Source organism: Megalobrama amblycephala, linkage group LG23 (genome assembly GCF_018812025.1).
Source record: "Megalobrama amblycephala isolate DHTTF-2021 linkage group LG23, ASM1881202v1, whole genome shotgun sequence".
NCBI lineage: Eukaryota > Metazoa > Chordata > Actinopteri > Cypriniformes > Xenocyprididae > Megalobrama > Megalobrama amblycephala.
The window spans coordinates 1,624,141-1,651,428 of record NC_063066.1 but is presented as its reverse complement, the minus strand read 5'-3'; the positions used below and the strand labels follow the sequence as shown (position 1 = coordinate 1,651,428).

The following is a 27,288-nucleotide window of genomic DNA, read 5'->3' as shown; positions in this document are numbered from 1 at the left end:
CATCCACCACACAAAGATAGAGTTGGGATCAGGTTGGGATAGAGTTGGGATCAGGTTGGGATAGAGTTGTAGGCAGGGTTAGGGTGTGGTTGTACATTCACTCCTCCTTGCTGGACGTCTAGCGAGGAGGAGCTAATGTAAGCTCCACCCATTTACTCGTCAGCGAGCACCTTCTCACTTCTGGCCAAGTATTTTCTGCTGCGCATTCAGATTGTCGGTTCAAGTCGCTATTTTTCGCTGCGATGTCGATGACAGTGAAAGCTCACCTCATCGGTAAGGACGGCTCCAACGAGGAGACCCGTTGCTTTGACATGTTTAAGGGAGACGTAACAAGTTTCAAGTGTCTGAAGAGAAAAGTGTTCAGAGTTTTTCTCTGTCTGGGGGATTCGCCCTTCCAAATATACTATAAAGGTAAGTCAGATTTTAATTCTAGAATGTCTTAAAATGTATTGCACATTCATGTAAACATACAGTTATTGTCTTCTCTCAATTGTAATGCCTTATGATGCTTGAACTTATCTTCTCGAGATTTAAATGAGATTCCACAAATTGACAATACTGTCATTCTAGGTAAATAAATCTATTCAAAATAAAATACAATATTAACAAGATTAATCTCGAAACAAGATTTCAATTTTTTTTTTTTTTTTTTTCAGTATAAGTGAAAAGTGTTGGCCTATTTCTGGGCCATCTACCATATTACTAACAAGAATAAACTGTTAAAAAATAAAATAAAAAATGTACGATGCACCTTCACTCTCTTCCATTGTAGTAAGTGAAGCCCCTGTCATGAGAAATCGAGTCACCCCAGGCGGTAACCATGCTTAACAATGTATTTTTTTCCCACTTAATAAACTATTCTTAAATAAGATAATAATAAAGACATAACATAAACCAAGATAATGTTTGTTGCAACACACTTTGTTCTTAAAAAGTAATTTAATATTACTTACTCACATTAATGTAGTACAGTATATAATAATATTATAATAAAATTTGAATAAATAAATTCTCGTGTTAAATACACACAAACACCCTGACACACCTAATAGCCTAAAGCAGTGGTTCCCAACCACAATCCTGGAGGCTCACAGACACTGCACATTTTGCATCTCTCCTTAGTCTGACACACCCATTTTAGATCTTTGAGTCACTACTAATGAGCTGATAACCTTAATCAGGTGTGTTTGATTGAGGAAACATGCAAAATGTGCAGTGTTGGTGGGCCTCCAGGAATGTAGTTGGGAACCACTGGCCTATAGCGTAATATAATTAAATTATTACATTTACATTAAGTGTTTAAAAATTAAAATAATGATATGGCTCTGGTCTCTGTGAATACAGTAATAAACGATGGTAACTTTAACCACATTTAACAGTACATTAGCAACATGCTAACGGAACATTTAGAAAGACAATTTACAAATATCACTAAAAATATCATGATATCATGGATCATGTCAGTTATTATTGCTCCATCTGCCATTTTTTGCTGTTGTTCTTGCTTGCTTACCTAGTCTGATGATTCAGCTGTGCACAGATCCAGACGTTAATACTGGCTGCCCTTGTCTAATGCCTTGAACATGGGCTGGCATATGCAAATATTGGGGCGTACATTAATGATCCCGATTGTTACGTAACAGTCAGTGTTATGTTGAGATTCGCCTGTTCTTCGGAGGTCTTTTAAACAAATGAGATTTATATAAGAAGGAGGAAACAATGGAGTTTGAGACTCACTGTATGTCATTTCCATGTACTGAACTCTTGTTATTCAACTATGCCAAGGTCAATTCAATTTTACAATCTTGTGCACCTTTAACATGTTATTAAATGCGTTATGTTCATATTCAAGGCTCATCTGATTTTTTGTAGATATACTTTATTAGTATGAGTTTGGTCTGTTAATATCAGTGTCTTAGTGCATTAAGCCACGTTAAGCGTTTTAGAATGTCCCTTTCAAAGCTTCGAGAGTGTCAAAAAGGGTGCCATCTGATGTTCAGTAAAAAATAAAGCAGCCAAAACCCTGTGAAAGAAGCTTCGCCGGACGAAGCAGCCACCACAGTTTCATGTTACGTGTTTAAATAAAAGCGTAATATTGTGCGCATGTGTGTTGAATTTATCTCTGTGATAAACTAATTTACCCGTTAGACTGTGGCATTTAATGCCAGCATGAATATCAATATGATGTAACAGAAGAATAAACGTACACATATATAAATATAAATATTTTATTTTCCTGAAATAATTTGTATTATTCATATTACTTGTATGACTGGGTATTTATTAAAAATTTAATTGAATAACTCTGAATGAAAACCTACTCGTAAAGTAAGATCTGGGGGTTCGAACTTTCTGACACGCAAAGTGAATCGCGCATGTGATTGGACCGAAAGTGAGGCTTCATTTCTCATTTGTCACGTGATTTCTACGTTACCAACACAAGCCTCAAATCAAGGCTTCATCTGGCACGCCCATTTATGCTCGGCACAAGCTCCGAAGCCTCGGTTCAAATGTCACATCACTACATCTTGAAGATCCAAAAGAAAGTCTGTTGGTGCTTCAATGACTACTTTGCTCAGAGAAGCTGTCAATCATGATGTCAAAACCCACGTTTTTATACCATCAAATAACTAACTAAAACCAAACTTATTTAAACTAATACTTGAACTAACACCAGCGTGATAAAAACTGCCTAAAATGACAGAAATTGTCTTTGGAAAAGAAATGTTTAAAGTGTAATTTGATTGTTTAGTTTGTCTTGTGTCCCATTACATTTGATGGAGAGGGCGGTTTATGATCTATACAGCTTCCAGCCACCTGGAGGTGATCTGCAGCCTGCGGTGGACGTCCACCTCGGCCCACATCCTAGTGTGACGTCAGAAGTCAGGCCCATGCTGCCCTGCAGCCGATTTTATTGGTAATGTCGATCACGGCATTATAGCCTATTCCCTAAACCAAACACTGATCCCTAAACCTACCCATCACTGTAACCTTAATAAATGAAATTAGCTGTATTTCTGTTGAAGTAGTTTGAGGGAAAACTGCACGCTTATCCTCATTAACTTTGAACATCGAGAAGACTTAACCCTCACACCCAATTGTTTATCATTTATTTATACACTATACACACTTATACACTCTATTGCCAAAAGTATTGAGACACTCCTCCAAATCATTGAATTCAGGTGTTCAATCACTTCCATGGCCACAGGTGTATAAATCAAGCACTAGGCATGCAGACTGCTTCTACACACATCTGTGAAAGAATGGGTCGCTCTCAGGAGCTCAGTGAATTCAAGTGTGGTACCGTGATAGGTTGCCACCTGTGCAATAAGTCCATTCGTGAAACTTCCTCACTGCTAAATATTCCACAGTCAACTGTTAGTGGGATCATAACAAAGTGGAAGCAACTGGGAACAACAGCAACTCAGCCATGAAGTGGTAGGCCACGTAAAATCACAGAGCGGGTCAGCGCATGCTGAGGCTCACAGTGCGCAGAAGTCACCAACTTTCTGCAGAGTCAATATCTACAGACCTCCAAACTTCATGTGGCCTTCAGATTAGCTCAAGAACAGTGTGTAGAGAGCTTCATGGAATGGGTTTCCATGGCCGAGCAGCTGATCCAAGCCTTAAATCACCAAGTGCAATGCAAAGCGTGGGATGCAGTGGTGTAAAGCACGCCGTCACTGGACTCTAGAGCAGTGGAGGCGTGTTCTCTGGAGTGACCAATCACGCTTCTCTGTCTGGAGATCCGATGGACGAGTCTGGGTTTGGAGGTTGCCAGGAGAACGGTACTTTCCTGACTGCATTGTGCCAAGTGTAAAGTTTGGTGGAGGGGGATTATGGTGTGGGGTTGTTTTTCAGGGGTTGGGATTGAACCCTTAGTTCCAGTGAAAGGAACTCTTAATGCTTCAGCATACCAAGACATTTTGGACAATTTCATGCTCGCAACTTTGTGGGAAGAGTTTGGGGATGATCCCTTCCTGTTCCAGCATGACTGCGCACCAGTGCACAAAGTAAGGTCCATAAAGACATGGATGAGTGAGTTTGGTGTGGAGGAACTTGACTGGCCTGCACAGAGTCCTGACCTCAACCCGATAGACACCTTTGGAATGAATTAGAGCGGAGACTGTGAGCCAACATCACTGCCTGACCTCACAAATGCGCTTCTAGAAGAATGGTCAAAAATTCCCATAAACACACTCCTAAACCTTGTGGAAAGCCTTCCCAGAAGAGTTGAAGCTGTTATAGCTGCAAAGGGTGGGCCAACTCCGTATTAAACCCTACAGATTAAGAATGGGATGTCATTAAAGTTCATGAGCACGTAAAGGCAGGTGTCCCAAAACTTTTGGCAATATAGTGTATTTGACCGTACTGAAAGCCACATAAAACCTACCTTTACACCTGAAACACTCAAAACCTACCATGCTGAAAAACCCTTTCAATCGGAAACCTACATACTACAAATAGGGGTTTCCAGGGTGACACAGGGATGGGGAGACACCATAGATATGTCCACCGCAGGCTGCAGCTAGCCCTACTTGGGCACGCTTGCTTACAAGTAATAGGCTTCTATATTGTAAAATATAGTTTTGCGTATTGATAAAGTTTTGTGGCCATTATAATGCTATTACCGTAACTGACCGTGTCATGTGAAATGAATGTTATCCAGTGTTTGTACTTCGGCTGAATCTACTTTCAATAAATCAAAACATAATCACAATATAGTGACGTGTGAAAAACATCTCTGTTTTCTCTAGATGAGGATGGTGACATGGTCGCTTTCTCCTCTGACGATGAGCTCATGAAGGGGTTGGCTCTTGTGAAGGATGACACCTTCCGTCTCTTCATCAAGCGTAAGTAAACACAAGCATACAAGCTACTTCTGAGTACAGCTTACGTTTCAACATTGTATATCTATTCAATAGATTTTAGTTAGAACATATTACACTTATCATCATCTGCTGCTTCAATGTGTCTGTTGCAGCTCTTATATCAAGGGCACGAGTTTAACACATGACTTTTAGACAGAATACTGACCGTAGTTCTAACCTCAAACAAATTTGACAAATTCATGTTTTTCCTAAATAAAACTTAAAAACCAAATGACATACATTCATTATGTTGTCAGTGAATGCTGTGTCCCTTCTCTTCACCTACTGTTTTATGAATACTATGGATGCACCAAAAATTATCATCCAAAAACGGCATTTTTGGTTTTTGGCCGAAAGAGAAAAAAGGCCGAAAATATATGCCACGCCGTTCAGAGTTCAGGTCTCACTCTTTTGCATCACATTTTTTGTAACTTTGCGAGAGCGGCACCACTTCTAAATGGTGTCCAAAGATGCACAAAGAACTTCACAGGAAGTGGTGAAGTTACACAGTCTGTGAGGGACAGATTATTAATGTCAACCTCAAATATGGCTTATCATCTAAAACATGTAGTAGTAGCAACTTTACAGGGCCGCTCACTCTAACGTTAAAGGATTAGTTCACTTTCAAATGAAAATTAGCCCAAGCTTCACTCACACTCAAGCCATCCTAGCTGTATATGACTTTCTTGTTTCTGATGAACGCAATCGAAGAAATATTAATAAATATCCTGATGCATCAGAGCTTTATAATGGCAGTGAACGGGACCAATGAGTATGAGCTGAAGAAATTGTCTCCATCCACATCCATCCATCATAAACGTGCGGCTCCAGGGGTTAATAAAGACCTTCTGAAGTGAAGCGATGCGTTTGTGTAGAAAAATATCCATATTTAAACAAGTTATGAAGTCAAATATCAAGCTTCCGCCAGACCGCCTTCCGTATTCAACCTACGAAGAAAGATAAGGAAGCTTGATATTTGACTTTATAACTTGTTTAAATATGGATATTTTTTTTACACAAATGCATCGCTTCACTTCAGAAGGCCTTTATTAACCCCTGGAGCTGTGTGGAGTACGTTTATGATGGATGGAAGCTTTTTCTTCAGCTCATACTCATGACCCCCTGATCCTTTAAATAAGGGGGAAGAAAGAAAAAGGCAATGGGAAGAAGAAAAAAATGAAGGGTGAAACATGATGTTCAGGCACTCCTGTAGCATTTGCGTGGTGATACATTTTCTAGTTTCTTCGTGTTGGGGAAATCACACATTTATATTACACTGTTTCCTATTGCAGGTGCTGACCATGACCGGGAATGGAATCCAGCTAAGGACTTCTAAGGACTAGTAATTTCATTAAATAAACACATTTTTGAATGCATACTGTTCCAATGTTAATAAAATATACATATGTACTTTTTAGTTGAGCTTTTTGACATTTTTTTGTTACTAAATTAAATATATTAAAGGAACAGTGTTACTATTTAGTTGTAGTTATTGTATTGATTAGGCATTTTAGGTTACATGTTCAAACAATACACTTGCCAATCTGTTATTTTATGGGTTGCATCTTTGTTCATTACTAAGAAAATGTATGTCACAAAATGTACATACACATGTTATATTGTTGAAGTGTACTGATGTGTACTATTGTGTTGTATTAAACAGTCAATGAGCAATCACTTGACAATTTGTTGTTATTTTATAATTATGCCAACAGAACAGGAATATTAAATTAAATAATCTACAGGTGCATCTCAAATTAGAATGTCGTGGAAAAGTTCATTTATTTCAGTAATTCAACTCAAATTGTGTATTAAATAAATCCAGTGCACACAGACTGAAGTACTTTAAGTCTTCGGTTCTTTTAATTGTGATGATATACTATCTCTGTATTTTAAAAAAAATGCATTTAGATATCACTTATAATACATTTGAACCCACATTGTACTACAAGTGGTATCTAAATACATTTTTTAAATAGAGATAGTATATTAAAAGCACATTTTAGTTCATATTTCATGCTGTCTCAAAATAGCACAGTTGAGTACACTTAGATGATCTTAACTAGTATTAAAGAAGAATTTTTAGTATGTTAAGTACAAAATTAATGTGCGAAAATAGCACTTTAACTACATAGAAGTGTACTTTTTTCACCTAGGTTCACTTGTACAGCTTTTCCTACCACACTTTTTCCTTCCAGTCCTCTTTCCACGAATATGCTTTGGCACAGCACTCTGAACAGCTCTTTCAGCAGTGACCCTCTGTGGCTTACCCTCATTATAGAGGCTCTTGATGATCGTCTTCTGGACACTGTCAGGTCAGCAGACTTCCCCATGACTGCTGTTGGGATTACTGACCTAAACCCAGTGTTTATACCCTGAGAATGGTCATTTGATAGAACTTGAAATTAAATATTCTAATAATTTGAGATACTATTTTTTTTGAGTTTGATGAGCAGCAAGCTGTAATCATCAAAATGAAAACAAAAAAGTCTGGATGGAAATATTTCACTCTTTACTCCTTCTATTCGCAATAAAAAGCTTCTCCAAAATATTTGTTGTATTTGGATTTTTTTTAAATGTGCAACAGTTTAACTACCAATGCATTTTTATATTTATTGAAGAGAACATTGTAACATCATACTTTGTTCGTTAAACGTCCTTGAAAGAAATAGTTTAACATATTTTTAAAATGTATCATCAAAGTCTTCATCGGTGAGGAACAGGGAGCTGAAAGAAAGCTTTGAACATGGCATCTTTAACAGTGGAGGCTGTTCACAGACTGGGTTTTCAAAACCTGAAGGCTTGGAGGCGTGACTCTTGGATACTTTTCCATCCACACAAACACCGTTTACTTTTATATCCGATGGATATCTGCGCTCTTCACAATCCACACCCATGCCCTCAAGTGCTTCTGTGAAATAAGGCGTCACTGTGTTATCATTGTAATGATCGTGATAATCATACTCTTCCTCATCCTGCTGTGATGCGACAACACTGAGGAATTTATTCCATTTGGAGTCCTTCTCAATCTTCGTTTCACCAAACTTCTGACGAGAAGAAACAGAAGGACTGGTTACGTCGACAGCTGGCGGCTTATGTGAAGAGATACACTGCTGTTTATTTCCAGAGTCTTCCTCTGTGAATGTGGACCTGGAGCCGGCTGTAGGGTAACTGAACACAGCCTGACGGGATGATGGGAGATTTGTGCTACTGCACGTGTCCACATCATCTGACCTGCTGCAGGAAGCAAATCCTTCATTCCCGGCTGAACTGAACCTCCTGTCCTGCTGCAATAGATACAAGAAGTCGGAGTGAAATGGGTTTTCCAGCAAATTAGGGCACTTTGCAGCATCTTGTGTTTTTTACCAGATTCGGCCTCTTAAAGCCAGAAGAACCAGTCTGTGGCTCCTCATCCTCACAGCCTTCATCACGGCCAGCAAAAGACTTTAAAGTGGAGATTTTCTTCCTTTTTCTGTTTAAACAAACAAAATAGCATTAAACATTGTTATTTCTTCACATGCAAAATAATAAAATAGACAAATTAAATATTTTTCCATGATTCAAATGAAATGCCTTCACAAGTGACCTGGTTCCCTGGCTTCTGAATCGTTGTCTTTCTGTATAAACGTTCTCATCTTCTTCCTCATCTTCATGTTCATCTGGATCCTCAGCTGAGGGATCAGTGTATTTACTCCAGCGGCTGACATGAGTCACTTCCTGCTACAGGGAGAGAAATATGACAAATGCATTGTTTCTCAGTCTCAGTTTCCCTCGTCATGATAACCATTCTCTGGACATCAGTGCTTTACCTCTGATTTATCCATCGGATCTTGATCCAGATCTTCATTAACATCTTCATTCTCATACTCGTCATCCTGTTCCCTTTAAAAATTGAGTCAGTCTAAAGGTCAGTGACGTGAAGCGCACTTTCTTTAACCTTCATTTATTCAAAAATGCTTTGCATTAAAAAAAATGCAATATATATATATATATATATAGCATTTTTTAATGCAAAGCATTTTTGAATGATGAGCTTGTTTTAAATTTCTATATTAAAATTAATTTTTGATATTTTTGAGGTGACAAAGTAAAAAAAACATGGCAGGGTTACACTGTCCTGATATCATAAAATAATTAAATTCTTGAAAAAACAGTCATTCTTTTAACAGATTAACAGAACTACTTTACATCTTAATATTTTTTTGAAAAACTTTTGTCTACCAAAGTCATGTGGTGCAGTCAACATGCAGAAAACTAAATAAAAACAAGTCTCTTAAAATATCAGATAATTTGACCGTTTATGACAAGTTAAGGATAGTGTGTGTTTATCTTAGAATATATATTTATATATATTTAAATAACGATTAATATTTGTACAATCACATGCATTCAAGGAAAATGTTTAAAAGCTTTTGTTAAAAACTTTAGACTGTTTGTAACCAGTCTTGGGGAAAGTTACTTTTAAAAATAATGTGTTACTCCTTAAAAAAGTAACTAATTGTGTTAGTTACTTTTTATGAAAAGTAATGCATTACTTTACTTTAGTGTTAATTTCTTCTCACCTGGGCTAGACTGGCTTGTTTGTTTTTTAATAGCAAAGACAAAAAACAAAAGTTAAATGCATGAAGTACATTTGTGTATTATAATATTTAATTAATCATTGCAAGTTAGCATAATATTCTGAGTTTGCATTTCACTGTTTTCATTCATTTTGAGGAATACTGAATCTGTTTTTGTGCAAGTGAGATGAGTAAACGCTCACATTTAGTCTAGAACTACAATAAAACCCATCATGCATCACTCACAATTCACTCATGAGTTGTCAGTCAATGCATGGCGAAACTAAGTAACTTGCGTTACTTATTTAAAAGTAATACGTTACTTTACTAGCTCCCTAAAATAAGTAATCTGATTATGTAACTCGCGTTATTTATAATGTGTTACTTGCACACGGGTTGCAACTCCAGAGAGTTTCCTGCAGGTCTGCTCACCACTGTGACCCCAGCCGCTCACTGCTGACCTCCTGCAGTCGTCCACGCAGAGCATTCAGCTTCTGGACATGACGTCTGCAGTCGGCTGCGGCGCCCCGACCAAACTCCTGCGAAACACATCAAACACTGACATACAGCGTGACTTACAGAAGTAAATGTGTCAGGTGTTCAATTTACCTTTATCAAAGACTGCTTCTCACCACACACTTTACACGCCCATTTCTTACTCTTCTTCACCTGGAGGAGAAAAGGTTTAAAGGATTAGTTCACTTTCAAATAAAATTTTGTTTTTTTCTGTAAGTAGAATAGGGAAGGTGTAAAAGTACGTAAATGGAAAGTACGTCCAAGGTGATAATTTGTGTTTATAAAGCATATACAGTTGTATTTTTTAGAAAATGTCCGATGGTTTCTCTAGATAAGACTCTTATTCCTCGTCTGGGATCATGTAGAGCTCTTTGAAGCTGCACTGAAACTGACATTTGGACCTTCAACCCGTTGAACCCCAGTGAAGTCCACTATATGGAGAAAAATCCTGGAATGTTTTCCTCAAAAACCTTCATTTCTTTTCTACTGAAGAAAGAAAGACATGAACATCTTGGATGACATGGAGGAGAGTAAATGATCAGGAAAATTTTATTTGAAAGTGAACTAATCCTTTAATTACTGAGGTTTATAGTAGTGATGGGTATTGACATCGATTTCACAAATCAAATTGATTCATTTGGATTTATTTTTTAGACATAATAATAAACACTATAAGTTGTTTCTACTCTAATTCGTTGTCGCAATAGGCTATGATAATTTAAACAGTGCCAGTCATAAAAATGACATTTTCAGAACAGATTAAGTAAAAATATAATGAATATGTAATATTTAGTGCACATATTTAGCAAAACGTTATTTATAGTTATTTATAAAACGGGCAGAAGTTCAAAAGTAAAAACGCTTCTTCACAATAATGTTTAGTGAAGCTTTATCATCTGAAAACATGGATCGATCTGTGGAATAAAGAACTGATATCGGTGGAATCGATTAATCAGATCGATACTGTCACCTCAGCTTATGTTTACACTCGCTTCAGGTTTAATTCCGAAGTAAAGAAGCGTTACCTGCTGCACTTGAAATGTTTGACAGGAAAAGCATCTCAGAACATGAAACTCTTGAACCATGTTGGGTCGTTTTTACTTTTAAAATCCGGAGAATAAAAATAAATCGATTTCCCTCATATTTGTGTTTCCCGCCCACAGTCTTCTTCTTCTCGTGTTACTCGCGAGTAGACGTGACGTCAGAGGCGCACACTGCCCCCTAGAGGAATGACGAGGAACCCAATGACGTGTATTTTCGTGTGGTTTATGGACCTTTAAAATAGCGAGGACTGCTTAATATGTCTTCATGCCTTTTTAGGATCTCTGACTGGTTAATTAGACTAATATGCTAAATAATGTCCTATAAATATGCACAAAAACATCATTATGGCAAGATTTGCTCACTCCTCTATGTAATATATATTTGCAGCCTGTCAATCACACACAAACACACACATGGCCTCTGTAGTGAGAGACTTTGGTCTTTATTGATCAGCGTATCACTGTAAGCACTTTGTGATTCAGCTCCAAAATTAAAAGAAAAATTCATTGTAATAACAGAAAAGCAACAATAAAAGAAAACCTGGACGGAAGATGATTCCCTTTCAAAAATGCAGTAAATCAAAACACTTTAATTTACTGATTAACAAGCTGAAGTCAACAATGTATATCTGCTAAATCATCTCATTGTACGTTAAACCATCATTTGCTGGCTGTCATGATAATCATGAAGAGTTAAAATAACTTTATTTTATCTGGGCTGCAGACTTCAATTAAAAACCACATTCACTCGACTAAAAGACTCAAAGATAGTGTTGCCGTGTCAAAGATATGATGTGGATTCATAACAGAGTGTTAAACATTTTTCACCTCAGAGTTTTTGTACAGTGGCAGTCAAGTTTAAAATATAAAAGAAAACGAAAGATGCTTCAGTAATGCATTTTAAAATGTTTTGTGGCCCCAGCAGAATAATTCCAGCTCTGTTCAGTCACGTGACTACTGGAGGATCATGGGTCAGAAGCCGCCGAATCCCGATGAGAAGGCAAACGGAGTGAGCTTGTAGCCTGATCCGCTGTAGAACTTATTCTGAAACTCCACCCTGAGAGAGAGAGAGAGAGAGAGAGAGAGAGAGAGAGAGAGAGAGAGAGAGAGAGAGAGAATACAGCATGATAAATCATATCAATCCAAGCAAATATGTGTAAATAAATACGGATACAGAAAGAGGCGGTATCTCTGATTAAGAAAGCTCTCATGCAGTGCACGCTTTAGCCAATCGAGGAAACGAAATAGTAAATCGCGCGCAGGATTTAGTCAATCGAGGGAACGAAATAGTAAATCGCGCGCAGGATTTAGCCAATCGAGGGAACGAAATAGTAAATCGCGCGCAGAATTTAGCCAATCGAGGAAACGAAATAGTAAGTCGCGCGCAGGATTTAGCCAATCGAGGGAACGAAATAGTAAACCGCGCGCAGGATTTAGTCAATCGAGGAAACGAAATAGTAAATCGCGCGCAGGATTTAGTCAATCGAGGAAACGAAATAGTAAACCGCGCGCAGGATTTAGCCAATCGAGGGAACGAAATAGTAAGTCGCGCGCAGGATTTAGTCAATCGAGGGAACGAAATAGTAAACCGCGCGCAGGATTTAGCCAATCGAGGGAACGAAATAGTAAGTCGCGCGCAGGATTTAGTCAATCGAGGGAACGAAATAGTAAGTCGCGCGCAGGATTTAGCCAATCGAGGGAACGAAATAGTAAGTCGCGCGCAGGATTTAGCCAATCGAGGGAACGAAATAGTAAGTCGCGCGCAGGATTTAGCCAATCGAGGAAACGAAATAGTAAGTCGCGCGCAGGATTTAGCCAATCGAGGGAACGAAATAGTAAACCGCGCGCAGGATTTAGCCAATCGAGGGAACGAAATAGTAAGTCGCGCGCAGGATTTAGCCAATCGAGGGAACGAAATAGTAAACCGCGCGCAGGATTTAGCCAATCGAGGGAACGAAATAGTAAGTCGCGCGCAGGATTTAGTCAATCGAGGAAACGAAATAGTACGTCGCGCGCAGGATTTAGCCAATCGAGGGAACGAAATAGTAAGTCGCGCGCAGAATTTAGCCAATCGAGGAAACGAAATAGTAAGTCGCGCGCAGGATTTAGTCAATCGAGGGAACGAAATAGTAAGTCGCGCGCAGGATTTAGCCAATCGAGGAAACGAAATAGTAAGTCGCGCGCAGGATTTAGCCAATCGAGGGAACGAAATAGTAAACCGCGCGCAGGATTTAGCCAATCGAGGGAACGAAATAGTAAGTCGCGCGCAGGATTTAGCCAATCGAGGGAACGAAATAGTAAACCGCGCGCAGGATTTAGCCAATCGAGGGAACGAAATAGTAAGTCGCGCGCAGGATTTAGTCAATCGAGGAAACGAAATAGTACGTCGCGCGCAGGATTTAGCCAATCGAGGGAACGAAATAGTAAGTCGCGCGCAGAATTTAGCCAATCGAGGAAACGAAATAGTAAGTCGCGCGCAGGATTTAGCCAATCGAGGGAACGAAATAGTAAATCGCGCGCAGGATTTAGTCAATCGAGGGAACGAAATAGTAAGTCGCGCGCAGGATTTAGTCAATCGAGGAAACGAAATAGTACGTCGCGCGCAGGATTTAGCCAATCGAGGGAACGAAATAGTAAGTCGCGCGCAGGATTTAGTCAATCGAGGAAACGAAATAGTAAGTCGCGCGCAGGATTTAGCCAATCGAGGGAACGAAATAGTAAATCGCGCGCAGGATTTAGCCAATCGAGGGAACGAAATAGTAAATCGTGCGCAGGATTTAGCCAATCGAGGGAACGAAATAGTAAGTCGCGCGCAGGATTTAGCCAATCGAGGCAACGAAATAGTAAGTCGCGCGCAGGATTTAGCCAATCGAGGAAACGAAATAGTAAATCGCGCCAATCGAGGAAACGAAATAGTAAGTCGCGTGCAGGATTTAGCCAATCGAGGAAACGAAATAGTAAATCGCGCCAATGGAGGAAACGAAATAGTAAGTCGCGCGCAGGATTTAGCCAATCGAGGGAACGAAATAGTAAATCGCGCCAATCAAGGAAACGAAATAGTAAGTCGCGTGCAGGATTTAGCCAATCGAGGGAACGAAATAGTAAATCGCGCCAATGGAGGAAACGAAATAGTAAATCGCGCGCAGGATTTAGCCAATCGAGGGAACGAAATAGTAAATCGTGCGCAGGATTTAGCCAATCGAGGGAACGAAATAGTAAGTCGCGCGCAGGATTTAGCCAATCGAGGCAACGAAATAGTAAGTCGCGCGCAGGATTTAGCCAATCGAGGAAACGAAATAGTAAATCGCGCCAATCGAGGAAACGAAATAGTAAGTCGCGTGCAGGATTTAGCCAATCGAGGAAACGAAATAGTAAATCGCGCCAATGGAGGAAACGAAATAGTAAGTCGCGCGCAGGATTTAGCCAATCGAGGGAACGAAATAGTAAATCGCGCCAATCAAGGAAACGAAATAGTAAGTCGCGTGCAGGATTTAGCCAATCGAGGGAACGAAATAGTAAATCGCGCCAATGGAGGAAACGAAATAGTAAATCGCGCGCAGGATTTAGCCAATCGAGGGAACGAAATAGTAAATCGCGCCAATCGAGGAAACGAAATAGTAAGTCGCGTGCAGGATTTAGCCAATCGAGGGAACGAAATAGTAAATCACGCGCAGGATTTAGTCAATCGAGGGAACGAAATATGAGTGTGCAGTAATTACAATTAGCTTAATTTAATACGACAAAAAATATGTGTGTGTGAGTGTGTGTGCGCTCAAGCGTCTCTCACCAGTGAAGTCGAAGAGCGTGTAGAAAGGCGGACAGTCCTTCCATGATGAGCAGGATGGACACAGTCAGCACAGCGAAGGCCGCGAATATGAACACCATGATGACGGAGCCCACATAACTGAGCTGCTGGAAGGAGATCCGCATCACCATCAACCACAGCACCTCGGATAGCTCTGAAACACACACACACACACATGAGAGATGCTCCTCAGTGACGCCGGCAGCAGTGAAACACACACGGACACTTACGGGCGTGAGCCAGGCTGAGCGCCCAGAGCCGCAGGTACGAGGCGGTGTTAGAGATGCAGCCCAGACAGTACTCGATGGTGTGGATCGCCTGGTGCATGAACACGTTCGCTGCGTCAAACTCCTGACGAACAATGAACGATGAAAAACAACAAGTGAGAAGATTCATGACAGATTGAAGGAATTCTTCACTTTAACCAGTTAAAAAACCCTTCATCTACTCCTCCGTTTTCCTCTTACCTCCTCTTCTCCTCCTCCTCTTGTATCCGCTTCTCCCTGGTGGGCATTTATAGAACCGTTTTCCGCCAGCAGAGGACGTCTGTCTCCCTACGGAAGACGAGAGAGCAGTTATATACAGACACACACAGTCCAAACACTTAATTCAGAAGCAGTGCTCACTGAAAGCTGCGTCCTCTTCATCCGGTGTGTGATGTACTCCTGCATGGGCTTCCCCAGGAGCAGCACAGGAACAGACAACACCGCCACGATCACCAGAACCTTCTGCACCACCATCTGCACACACAGAGACATCTCATCATGCGGTGTTCATTCGAATGACTGATGTTCAAAGATGTTCAAAGGGAAAACTGGACAGCAAGCACACACCTGTCCCGTATAGAGGGGTTTGTTGTCCTTGTTCTCAGTGAACAGGAACATGTCTATGAAGTGGATGAGGATGCTGGGGGCGATGTCAGAGTTCACAGGGCCGAACACCACCCACTTATAGATCACCATGAAGATCAGGTATCCAAACAGACACAGCATGAAGCACAACTCCGGGATCAGCACCAGAAACACGCTGCCGATATCTCTGAAGTGTCTGGAGAACAAGAGCGACAAATGGTAACAAAAAGATATTTTCATGCTGTTTTTCAGTAGAAAATGTTAGAACTGGAATGTTGATTATGCAAATATGTTCATAAGGCTAAAATCAGAAAATAAATGGCCTTTAGTTCTACATTATGACAGTGTTTGATGCAAGTAGACATGTGCCGATATTCGGTAATGCGATATATCACGATAATGAATATGCATGATATTGTTATCGTGGGCACTTCAAAATACCGTAAATAATAATTTATTACCAATTATTACTATTTTTATAATGCATTTAAGAATACTTTCCCCATCAGCCATATAAAATGCACAACACCACTGTGTTCTGCGTCAAAGAGACACGCGCTCAGATGTAAACAAGCCTAATGAGAAGCACATGACGGAACGAGTGAAGGAGACGCGCTGAATGACAGCAGAGGGCGCTGATGGAACAGCAGAAATGCAGCGGTTACCCCGGAAACCCTGCAAACAAAGCAGCTGCGCTAAGTTTTTAAAATGCTTCAAACAGCAATTCAGTTTTTTGTAATCTCAATGTTGTTCATCACAGCACCAAATAGACTATTAGTATTTATATAATAGGCTATTTATTTTAAAACTTAAACATTTTTATATTTTAATCTGGACTACAACATGCCCTAATGATTAGAAATGTTCTGATTATTTGTTATTGTTCAGTAAAACTTTGAGACGTACGGCTTCATTAGTTAACATGTTAATTCATTATTACCAAACTGACAATGAAAAATACTTATAAAGCATTAATTATTCTTAGTTAATGTTAATTTCTTAGTTACTGTTTAATAACATTACTAAAATCAAAAGAAAATATTTAATGGACCTGATATAAAACTAACAATGATCAGTTGTGTTTCTTAACTAACATTAATAAAAAATAATACTTTCTGTATCAAATGTAGCTTTTGCTCAATCTCAGTTAATGCATTATATAATGAGATCTTATTGTAAAGTGTTTCCTGTTGTTCTTTATAGCCGAATTCTTGTGCACTTTAATCTGTTTGAAAATTTGACTTTATATATTTTTGGTGTATTATTATATTTAAACATTCAGAGTTTGTTATTACAAAAAGAGTTCTTAAACCTGTTATACTATGACAACACTTTTTTTTGCAACTTATTTCAGTATCGTGATAATACCGTACACCGTGAGAAAAGCTTCAGCAATTAATCGCAACATGAAAATTTGATACGTCACATCCCCAGATGCAAGTACACCTCAGAAAACATAATAAAATGCAGTTCATGACCCTTTAAAATATTAAAAAGTAACCAAATTGAAGAAATCGTGAATAACAGCATAGAAAAGCATACTCACACGAAGTTGAAGAAGGATAAACACACACCGAAGGTCATGTGGATGACTCCAATAATGACAGACATCTTCATCTTGTAGCTGTTGAGGAACGTCAGGTGGTTGTTGGCCAGACCCCAGATCTGAGGGAGAATCACAGCTATCATTCAGGGTTTCACACTGAACAGAGAAGGGAACTGCAGTGTGTTTCACATTCATTTGGTCGACTTACAGGATCAATCCCAAAAGGATACGGACCGGTGAAAACACCTGTGACGTTTGGGTCCAGCACCAGATACTGATTCTTTCTGAAAGTCTCCTCACTACAAACAGAGAAACTGACTTAATATGCTATATATCTGATCACATGATTGAGGACAGTGTGTGTGTGTGTGTGTGTGTGTGTGTGTGTGTGTGTCGTACGTCCAGTTGTAGTGCTCTGCATTAGGCCGGACGTGCCACCCTGAGGAGAAGGTGCTCAGTCCTCTGCTGAAACACTCGTTGTAAATGGCTCCGGTGTAGATCGAGAACAGTCCCATCAACAGAATCAGATATCGGCCTCCGAACATCATACGCCAGATCTGACACACACAAGACAATTACACATGCACACAGAAACACAACTAGAACTGGACATTTCCTAAAGAAGAGTGGATTCTGCTTGTGTGAAACATGACATCACGACGCTAGAGTGTTTCTCTGCAGTCGCGCTGTTGGGTTTTTAGGACGGTGACAGTAGATCACACTGATTCTGAATATTTGAAATGGGTTCATACTCATTTTACAGCACTTTCTCACTCTCTCTATTGCTTTATTTGTATTAAATATTGATATTTTTAAGGCATTGCAGTGAAGTTTCAGTATTGTGAAATTCAGAAACTCCAGTATTGTGAAAGCATGTGTGCATGATGTGTCACATTTTTACTTCATTAGTGTTTTTCCTCATTTTCGGATCCTTCTCCTCCAGAACCATCCAGAGACCCACCAGTGACATCAGCAGACCGTGTCCAACGTCCCCGAACATCACAGCAAACAGGAAGGGAAACGTGATGATGGTGTAGACGGCTGCAGACGGTAAAAGATGCATGAGAATGAGTTTAAGCTTGATTTAAACAGCTGACCAGCAATGGTGGGTGTTGTGAGTGTGTGTTACCTGGGTTCACCTCCCTGTAACTCGCCACTCCATAAGCGTCGACGATGTTCTGGAATCCTGCAGTGAAGGCGTTTGTGGGGAAGAGAGTCGGAGGAGCGGTGGAGGCCGGCAGACGGTTGTAGAACGAGTCCACACTACTGCCACTCTTCCTCTGAGAGAGAGAGAGAGAGAGTCAGTCTCATCATGCAGTCGAGCACAGAGGATGAACAGCCATGGGCAGGATTTTCATTAAATAATACATTAAATTTCAATCTGTTTTTCACCAAACCCAATCATAAACCCCCAGAACATGCATAATACACCACACGTGTCACATCGGATCATTCTGTGATACTTTTGCATCTTTTTTAAAGCTTGATGCTGGATGCTATTCACTGCCTTTATGTGCCATTTTTATAAAAAAATTATCTTTCTGTGGTCTGAAAAAGAAAGGAGGGCATGCAGCATTAGAACAACACCAGGGGGAGTAAATGACTTGAATTTTCATTTTTGGGTGAACTATCTATTTGTGAACCTGGACAACAAAACCAGTCATAAGGGTCTTTTTTTATTATTGATCTATTTATACATCATCTGAAAGCTGAAAAACATAATCTTTCCATTGATTTATGGTTTGTTAGGATAGGACAAAAGCCGAGTTACAACTATTTGAAAATCTGGAATCTGGGGGTGCAAAAAAAAAAAAAAATATATATATATATATATATATATATATATATATATATATATATATATATATATATATATATATATATATATATATATATATATATATATATATATATATTAAGCACATTTAAATGCATATCCACTCACAAAAACTACATTTGATATCTACAGTAGAAAATTTACTAAATATCATTATGGAACATGATCTTTACTGAATATCCTATTTTTTGCATAAAAGAAAAATCGATAATTTTGACCCGTACAGTGTATTGTTGGTTATTGCTACAAATATACCCGTGTGATTTATGACTGGTTTTGTGGTCCAGGGTCACATATATTAATCTTTGTTAGTTAATAAAAAGGCAGCTCTTCAGGTCAGCTCAGGTCCATTACATAACAGTAACAAAAACAACTTTTGATTTTAATAATGTGTTAGTAAATGTTAACTGAGTCTAATGAATGCTTTAGAAGTATTTTGTAAGGTTAGTAAATGTTAACTAACACAGTTCACTAATGGAACCTTATTATAAAGCGTTACCCATTATGCAGTTCAAAATAATTCACAGATGTGATTCATGTATCCCACAATACAACATTCTCAAGCTGATCTTGCTTTTCCAGTGTGACAAATAAAACCCAAAAGATATTTTTAACAGACAAAAAAAAGAAATAAATGTGACCCGTGCTGTCAAAATGAGTCACATGAGCAAATTTCCAAAAATGAGATTTTCACAATTTCTATTAAAAAAACCTTTGAAACGATGTAGGATTTGATGTATGAATCTACACCTGTTTGAAGATGATAGAGTCAAGTTTCTAAAAATCACCAGCAACCACACCTTAAAATCCCTGTTAATAACACCTAATTTAGCACACACCTCATCAAAACCAAGTATCTATAGGAAAATTATATATATATTTAACTTTTCTTTCTCCAATATTTTGAAGCACTGTTATTCTGTGTATATGTGTCTATCAGGATCACGCTCTGTCCGAGGCGTAAAACACTTCAGATCTGTCAGTCAGCGTGAGTAAGATCGATTCGTTTACATCAGCATGAGTTTGAAAATCACATTTCATTGGTTCAGACTCATGCCATTGATAATTCGCTATGAATATTCACACAGTGCTTTAAAACGATACCAAACTTCAGTCCAGAAGAGAAAAGAGAAAAACTGCATTTTTCATGGTCAAAGGAAAGATACTCCTCTCAGAAAACATACAAATAAAGATACTTTTAGATGCTTAATTGCTATTTTGAAGCATTTGGATCACTAGATGAGGGCTCATTTTTGTGAAAACCTCTTTTTGAGACATTTTTGCCAGCACAGGTCACAGATAATAATTAAACCATATGCAGTACAGCAGTGTCTATGACCTCACCCCTCCCTCTCTCAGGGCGCTCTGCAGGGCGGTCAGCTGGCTGACGGGACACCAGGCCTCTGCGATCAGACACTTGTCGGTGACGGACGGGCTGCAGAGGTTCAGCACCGTCTGCACAGCCTTACACTTCTGAACCTGCACCAGCCACTCGGGCAGCCGGGCCAGCGCTCGCACCAGCAGCTGCTGCATGTACTGCTCCGTCTCGCCCATCACCTGCACACAGAGCGCCAACACTGACACGCCTGAGGATTGAACACAGATGTGAGGAGCGTGAGCGATCAAACTCACCGATCGGATGTCCTCGATTCTCCCTCGGAGTCCATTGAGGGTCTCCTCCCTCTCGGCCTGGTTCTCCGGGTATGGGAAGGTTTGTGTGTGGAAGCTGAAGAGGAACATTTCAACAGTTCAGAGCACAGCTGTTCAAAAAGTTTAATCTGGATCTAGATTTGGAAATCCCATGCTTTCCTATCCAGGATCAGGGAATGCATATTTTTTTGTGCCAGATTTTCAGAGCAAAATAGGATCACCCTGATCCTGACACACATGTCTTTCCTACGACCTTTTCACAATCTTATTAATGCTTTCAATGACTTTTCTAGGATCCAACAGATCTTCAGCCTGGAAATCTTAAATTCTTTGACCTTTCTCCAAATCCTCATATCCAGATCACTCACCAATCACAGATCTTCTTCACCTTCTGACCGATCTGATCTCCCCAGAAGGAGATTAAAAACACGGTCCACTGCACCTCCTCGCCCTGTGACAAATCATTCATAATCATATTTCACAAGAAAACATGTTTCTACAATATAATCTCACACCTTACACATATAAACATCATCATTTGAGTCATACAAGATGAACCTAATAATGATTTTAGGTCTCACAGAATCAGGATGTTCCAGTTTCTCTTCCATCTCATGGAAGTCCACGATGATGTATCCACGGCAAGCGCGCCACAGCAGCCGCTCGAAGGCCGGCACTTTCCACGGATGAACCACGCCGGCCACGAAGCTCAGCCTGACGTCCTGCCGGTTCTCCGCCACAGCCATGGGCTCGAACGACACCAGCGGGGCCTGAGACACATGACACCAGCACACATGAAGCAGAGCGCCGGAAGCGTACGTGAGGATGGAGGAAGTGTGAGTTCAGTTCCCACCTGTGAGGCTGTGAGAGAGTGCGTCTGCTTCAGAACGCCTCTGTACTGACACAGCTGAGTGAACTGAGAGCGCAGACTGTCTCTGTTCCTGGACACCTGCAGAGCAAAACCACAACCTGACACGCTTGAAGTCAGAATCAGAGCAGAGTAGGCGGGATTTAGAGAGACCGAATCCTTAAACGAACCATTTCAGACACTGAGAGGAAAGATCTGATGCTGCAGTGGATATTATGAGAAAATTAAAGTGATCTTGGATGAATGTGAACAACATTAGGAGACTTTAAAACTGCATAATTAAGTAGGTTGAGTTTTGTTTTCACGGTTACGGACCTCCCTGAGCTCTCGGGCCAGACGCTCGCTCTCCTCCTCGATGGTCAGCAGCTCTCGGGGCTGAGGGGCCGGAGGGGTCGGGATGGGCGGCTGCAGCTTCTGAGAGAGACTGCGGGAAATCTCCTGCTCCAAAAACCCTGGAACAGAGAAGATGAACTTCAATAACCTTTGATTCAACATGAAAAGGCAGACACTGAAACTGCACTGAACTCCTCTGAACTAGTGCTGGACGGCATGAACAAACATCTGTTTCACAGTATCGTATGCATCATCTACAATGATATCAGAATTATTGTTTTAATGATGTGCAAGTCGACATTATCAAGTATGTCAGTCGCTGTGCAAAAACTAAACATGCCTTGAGAGTGCACGTCTATGTCTTATATTTATACCAAATTACATATTTAAAGGGTTAGTTCACCCAAAAATGAAAATTCTGTCATTAATTACTCATGTCGTTCCACACCCGTAAGACCTTCATTCATCTTCAGAACACAAATTAAGATATTTTTGATGAAATCCGATGGCTCAGTGAGGCCTGAGCAATGACATTTCCTCTCTCAAGATCCATTAATGTACTAAAAACATATTTAAATCAGTTCATGTGAGTACAGTGGTTCAATATTAATATTATAAAGCCACGAGAATATTTTTGGTGGCCAAAAAAACAAAATAACGACTTATTTAGTGATGGCCGATTTCAAAACACTGCTTCAGGAAGATTCAGCACGTTATGAATCTTTTTCTCGTGGCTTTATAATATTAATATTGAACCACTGTACTCACATGAACTGATTTAAATATGTTTTTAGTACATTAATGGATCTTGAGAGAGGAAATGTCATTGCTCAGGCCTCACTGAGCCATCGGATTTCATCAAAAATATCTTAATTTGTGTTCTGAAGATGAATGAAGGTCTTACGGGTGTGGAACGGCATGAGGGTCAGTAATTAATGACATTATTTTCATTTTTGGGTGAACTAACTGTTTAAGCAATAACGCACAAGCAGGAGTGCAGTTTTCCCGAATATCAGCACGATTGCAATTGTCATATTGATTTTATAAAAGAGATCAATAAACAATAAGTTACAACCCTATACAAATCACTCGCATATGCAAACAAATTTCATGAGGTGACTGAAAAAAAAAATGTCTTTAATTAGCCAATAGCTAGTAAATTGTAAGATTACAGTTGCCTGTATTGAGTTAGAAGCAAAAACTTAAGTTTAGCGCATATATGATTTCTGCTCAGCTTTACACACTGTTGCTTGGCTGAGAGAAAATACACAGCATATGTAAAATCATAACTGGCAAACCAGATAAACGGATCATGACTTCCTACTCTTGCTGTAACCTTAATTAACATTAATCAGCAATAAATGACTGCATTATTACTGGAAAACATTTTAGAAAAGCTGCTTTCCTACACAGATATTCAGCTATTTTTTGTTTTTACAGCTGATTACAAACTGCTCCAAAGGCGGAAGAAGTTTTCCAGAAACAAGCAGTGTTCTCTTTGGATTACAGCGGATCATACTCTACTGGAGGATCATGGGAGCTGAGGAGTGACACTCACCGAAGGTTTTCTCCAGCTCCTCGCATCTCCTCACTTCATTCACAAACTTCCTCTGGAACGCGTTGACATTCGGATTCAGCTGAGATCAAGATTACAAACAAAGATCCTCATCATCCTCTGTGTGACATCAGCTGCCAGTGTGTGTAAACACACTTTATACGACATGAAAATGAAGCACAGCCTTTCTTAAAGGGGTCACATGATGCTTTTTAATGTCCTCCTTCCCTTTAATCTGTTTGAGCAGGTGTATGATCATCCGAGTCCAGATATTACTTCCTCAAACATCCATTTTACAGTGTGAAATTTGAGTATAATGCCAATATAGTGAACTGTCATGTGTGTGTGAGTGTGTGTGTGTGTGTGTGTGTGTGAGTGTGAGTGTGAGTGTGTTCGGATGTCAAAGCAAAACCACTTGTTTGGCCTTGTGAAAATGATGAACTGTGGTTAAGATTTATTTTTAAAGCTGTTTCTGAGCAGAAGAACACAAAGGTTAGCTTGTGTACAGCACAACGCCCAATACTGACGACATTATTATTAACTGTGTGTTTATAGTTGCTGTAGAATCCTGCAATAATGTGGAAAATAATGTGTTTTTGAGCATTAAAGCATGTTAAAGCACCTATTCTATTACACCTGATAAACTAAATAACGAACTTTAAAACAGCATCATACGCCCCTTCAGGAGCACAGCAGGAGCGACAGAGGAAGCAGAGCAGAAATCATCTCACGTCTCTGAACTCCACGATTCCCAGCTCTCCCAGCTCACTGACGCAGTTGTAGGCGGATCCGGACTGGAGGAAGAGCTGCACCAGACACACCTCTTCACTGCGGAACAGAGAGCCCATGACCTGAAACACACACACACATCTGGAACATCTGCACACACACTTCCTCTTCTGCTGTGAGTCAGGCAGCGTGTGATCCGGAGCGTCTGAGGGATTTTTACAGTTTCATAATGTCACCTTCAGTAAAGCAGAAATGACTGAAATCACGAGGTCAAACTAAAGAGTTTGAGGAGCACATCAGTATTTTTGTATCTCGATCAGAATCTTTAGATGTTACACTTCCTCTAAAACTATTTTAAACATTATATCGTGGTATTATTATAATTATATACGCTCTTAAAAATAGAGGTTGTTCCAGTGATGTTCATTTTTGGTTCCCCAAAGAACCGTCGCTGCAAAAAATGCTTTTCTTTTTTAGTATTTTTGTCTTGTTTTCAGTCAAAATATCTAAAAATTCTTAAATCAAGATGCTTTTATTTTATTTTTTTGTTTCCTGGGGTGAATTTTTGCTCAAAACAAGCAAAATTATCTGCCAATGGGTGAGAAAAATAATCTTGTTTCTGTTTGGGACAAAAACAAGAAACAAGATTTCAAACAGAAACAAGATTATTTTTCTCACCCAGATAATTTTGCTTGTTTTTAAGCAAAAACTCTCTTCATTTTGATTTTTTTTTTTTTTCAATAGAACAAGATAAAATATCTTATGTCATTTTACTTATCTAGTAAAATTTATATATAGAATTTTTAGATATTTGCACTGAAAACAAGACAAAAATTCTTAATAGGAAAAGCATTTTTTGCAGTGTTTCCATGTTTCAGTTCTTAAAAGAACCACTTTTTTCTTATTAATAAGAAAAAACAAACCTTTTCCACTTTTTGTGTGATGGAAATGAGGTTCTTCATGGAAATATAAATGCCAATAACACTGCAAAAAATGCTGTTCTTACTTAGAGTTTGTCTTGTTTCAAGTGAAAATATCTTAAAGTTCGTAAATCAAGAAACATTTTCTTGACATGTAAAAATTATTTTCTTGTTTTCAGGAAAAATAAGTGAGTTTTTCCCTTAAAACAAGCAAACTAATCTTATTTCAAACCAAAAATAAGATATATAATCTTGTTTTCAGTTTGAAATACGATTATTTTGCTTGTTTTAAGGAAAAACTCACTTAATTTTGACTTATTTTTCCTAAAAACAAGAAAATAATTTTTACTTGTCAAGAAAATGCTTCTTGATCTAAGAACTTGGACTGGAAACAAGACAAACTCTAAGTAAAAACAGCATTTTTTGCAGTGAAACATTAATTATTAAGTGTGTATAACACAAAACTGTGAAAAACTGTAAAGAGAGGTAACCTGCAGCACACACACATAATACACACTTCACCTTATGTACATTTTCCATCTATAATCTTAATGTTGACTGAATCTACTCGGTTTGTATATTTGGGCCACATTCATATATTCAGAATAGTCATAATTCATAAACACCAGAGTGATCATGTGATCTCCTTCTGATCACGTGCATCATCACAGGTTTTGACAGAAAATGCAAATCAGATCTAGAGTTATAAGAGGATCTATTATAAGAGGAACTATTTTTATCGAGGAAAGTTTATTAAAACCCCTCAGTTTATAGTTTATCATTAATATTGATCTGAGTAACTTTACTCTCTTCATTCCACAATCGAGTTTCATTTTCGTTTTCCTGAAAGTATAAAATCCTCATGAAAAGCATTAAGTAAAGAGTTTTCCTCAGGTGTGAGTGATTAAGATCAGATTAAAGAAAACTGATTAAAGAACTGTCGCTTATTCACAGATTGTGTGTCAGAAACAGTGTAAACATCAGCTGATCTGAACTCACCGCAGATGAACAGCAGCAGACTCGCTTTATCCTCGATCAGATGAACTTCAGTGTGTGTTCATGAAGGAATAACTCGTTATAAGTCTCAGTGTCTCTTCATGAAGGAATAAAGTTGTAGCAGCTGCACTGAGAGTGAATATCAACTTCCGTTTCTGCAGACGGTCACGTTACTGCAGCTCGTCACGTGACTTCACGCGCTGCTTTTATCAGACAGAAAGTTGTTATTAATTTATGCTATTTTAATTTATACTTTGTATGAATATTTGTATCGTGTCTTAATCGATAAGTAAAAAAAATGTTGTTATTTGGGAAATAAAATAAGTAGTTCCTGTTCCTCTAGAGGGCGCTGTGCAGCTCATAAAGGGATAGTTCACCCAAAAATATATATATATTTTTTCCCCATCATTTACCCACCCTAAAGTTGTTCCAAACCTGTATAAATTTCTTCGTTCTGCTGAACACAAAGGAAGATATTTGGAAGAACGTCAGTAACCAAGCAGATCTCACCCCCATTGAAAAAAAAATAGTCAATGGGGGGGTGAGATTTGCCTGGTTACAAACATTCTTCCATATATCTTCTTTTGCATTCAGCAGAACAAAGAAATGTATACAGATTTGGAACAACTTGAGGGAGAGTAAATGATGACAGAATTTACATTTTTGGTTGAACTATCAGGATGACTCTCAGTCAAACACAACAGCAACACTTGAAGGAATCCAGACTTACCTGTTGTGAAAAAAAAAACAAAAAACATGTGTAATGTGTAATATGTGATGATGTAAGCTGTATGAGGACGTACGTGACATCAGCGGCGGCCCGTTTCAAAGAAACAGTCGAATTATAGAATAAAAAACATCATCCACCATACAGTTTTTTTGTGCACATTTTTATTCAGCATTCCCATCCAGAGTTTTTTAGGTGATAACACAAAATTCACATAAAATAGGTGGATGGAAACACGGCTAGTGACTGAATGTGACAGGAATACAGAACACTCACACATGACAGCTGTGCTCAAATTTAAGTCACTTTAAATTGTTTATTTAAAAGTGATTATTCTTTGTTTTTCAATAAAGTTCTTGAATAAATTAGATGATTTTTTTAAGTAAATCTCCTCTCATTGTTGCATCTGTCAAAATACTAGAGTAATTTATAGTATATAGTGTTTTTGAACCATAGTAAATTGTAGTATATATATGCTC

At 39.0% G+C, this 27,288-nt stretch overlaps 3 protein-coding genes across 6 annotated transcripts; 1 reads left to right on the top strand and 2 right to left on the bottom strand.

Moving 5' to 3' along the window:
* Positions 1 to 118: 118 nt before the first annotated feature.
* LOC125259452 (sequestosome-1-like) lies at positions 119 to 6,548 on the top strand. The gene is made up of 3 exons (XM_048177086.1): positions 119 to 411; positions 4,761 to 4,856; positions 6,167 to 6,548. The coding sequence occupies exons 1-3, from the start codon at positions 243 to 245 to the stop codon at positions 6,208 to 6,210; spliced, it is 309 nt and encodes a 102-aa protein (XP_048033043.1). The 5' UTR covers positions 119 to 242; the 3' UTR covers positions 6,211 to 6,548.
* Positions 6,549 to 7,365: 817 nt separating this feature from the next.
* LOC125258896 (MRN complex interacting protein) lies at positions 7,366 to 11,205 on the bottom strand. Of its 3 annotated transcripts, none has more exons than XM_048176099.1 (7): positions 10,975 to 11,205; positions 10,043 to 10,102; positions 9,866 to 9,972; positions 8,684 to 8,756; positions 8,461 to 8,594; positions 8,241 to 8,346; positions 7,366 to 8,158 (listed from the first exon to the last, which is right to left on the bottom strand). In XM_048176099.1, exons 1-7 carry the CDS (start codon positions 11,032 to 11,034, stop codon positions 7,559 to 7,561), a joined length of 1,140 nt encoding a protein of 379 aa, XP_048032056.1. In that variant the 5' UTR covers positions 11,035 to 11,205; the 3' UTR covers positions 7,366 to 7,558. The 3 variants fall into 3 exon arrangements, with proteins under 3 accessions (XP_048032056.1, XP_048032057.1, XP_048032055.1); XM_048176100.1 differs by having other exon boundaries at positions 7,366 to 8,161; positions 8,461 to 8,591; XM_048176098.1 differs by having other exon boundaries at positions 7,366 to 8,161; positions 10,975 to 11,203.
* A 209-nt stretch (positions 11,206 to 11,414) lies between these two features.
* Positions 11,415 to 26,241, bottom strand: tcirg1b (T cell immune regulator 1, ATPase H+ transporting V0 subunit a3b). Of its 2 annotated transcripts, XM_048176096.1 has the most exons (20): positions 26,086 to 26,241; positions 24,169 to 24,288; positions 23,441 to 23,519; positions 21,865 to 22,001; positions 21,535 to 21,630; positions 21,263 to 21,451; positions 21,050 to 21,132; positions 20,664 to 20,757; positions 20,376 to 20,588; positions 18,324 to 18,474; positions 18,096 to 18,235; positions 17,594 to 17,751; positions 17,403 to 17,493; positions 17,195 to 17,313; positions 15,631 to 15,844; positions 15,424 to 15,537; positions 15,265 to 15,351; positions 15,028 to 15,148; positions 14,780 to 14,951; positions 11,415 to 12,049 (listed from the first exon to the last, which is right to left on the bottom strand). In XM_048176096.1, the coding sequence occupies exons 2-20, from the start codon at positions 24,283 to 24,285 to the stop codon at positions 11,965 to 11,967; spliced, it is 2,460 nt and encodes an 819-aa protein (XP_048032053.1). In that variant the 5' UTR covers positions 24,286 to 24,288; positions 26,086 to 26,241; the 3' UTR covers positions 11,415 to 11,964. The 2 variants fall into 2 exon arrangements, with proteins under 2 accessions (XP_048032053.1, XP_048032054.1); XM_048176097.1 differs by lacking the exon at positions 20,376 to 20,588.
* Positions 26,242 to 27,288: the final 1,047 nt, after the last annotated feature.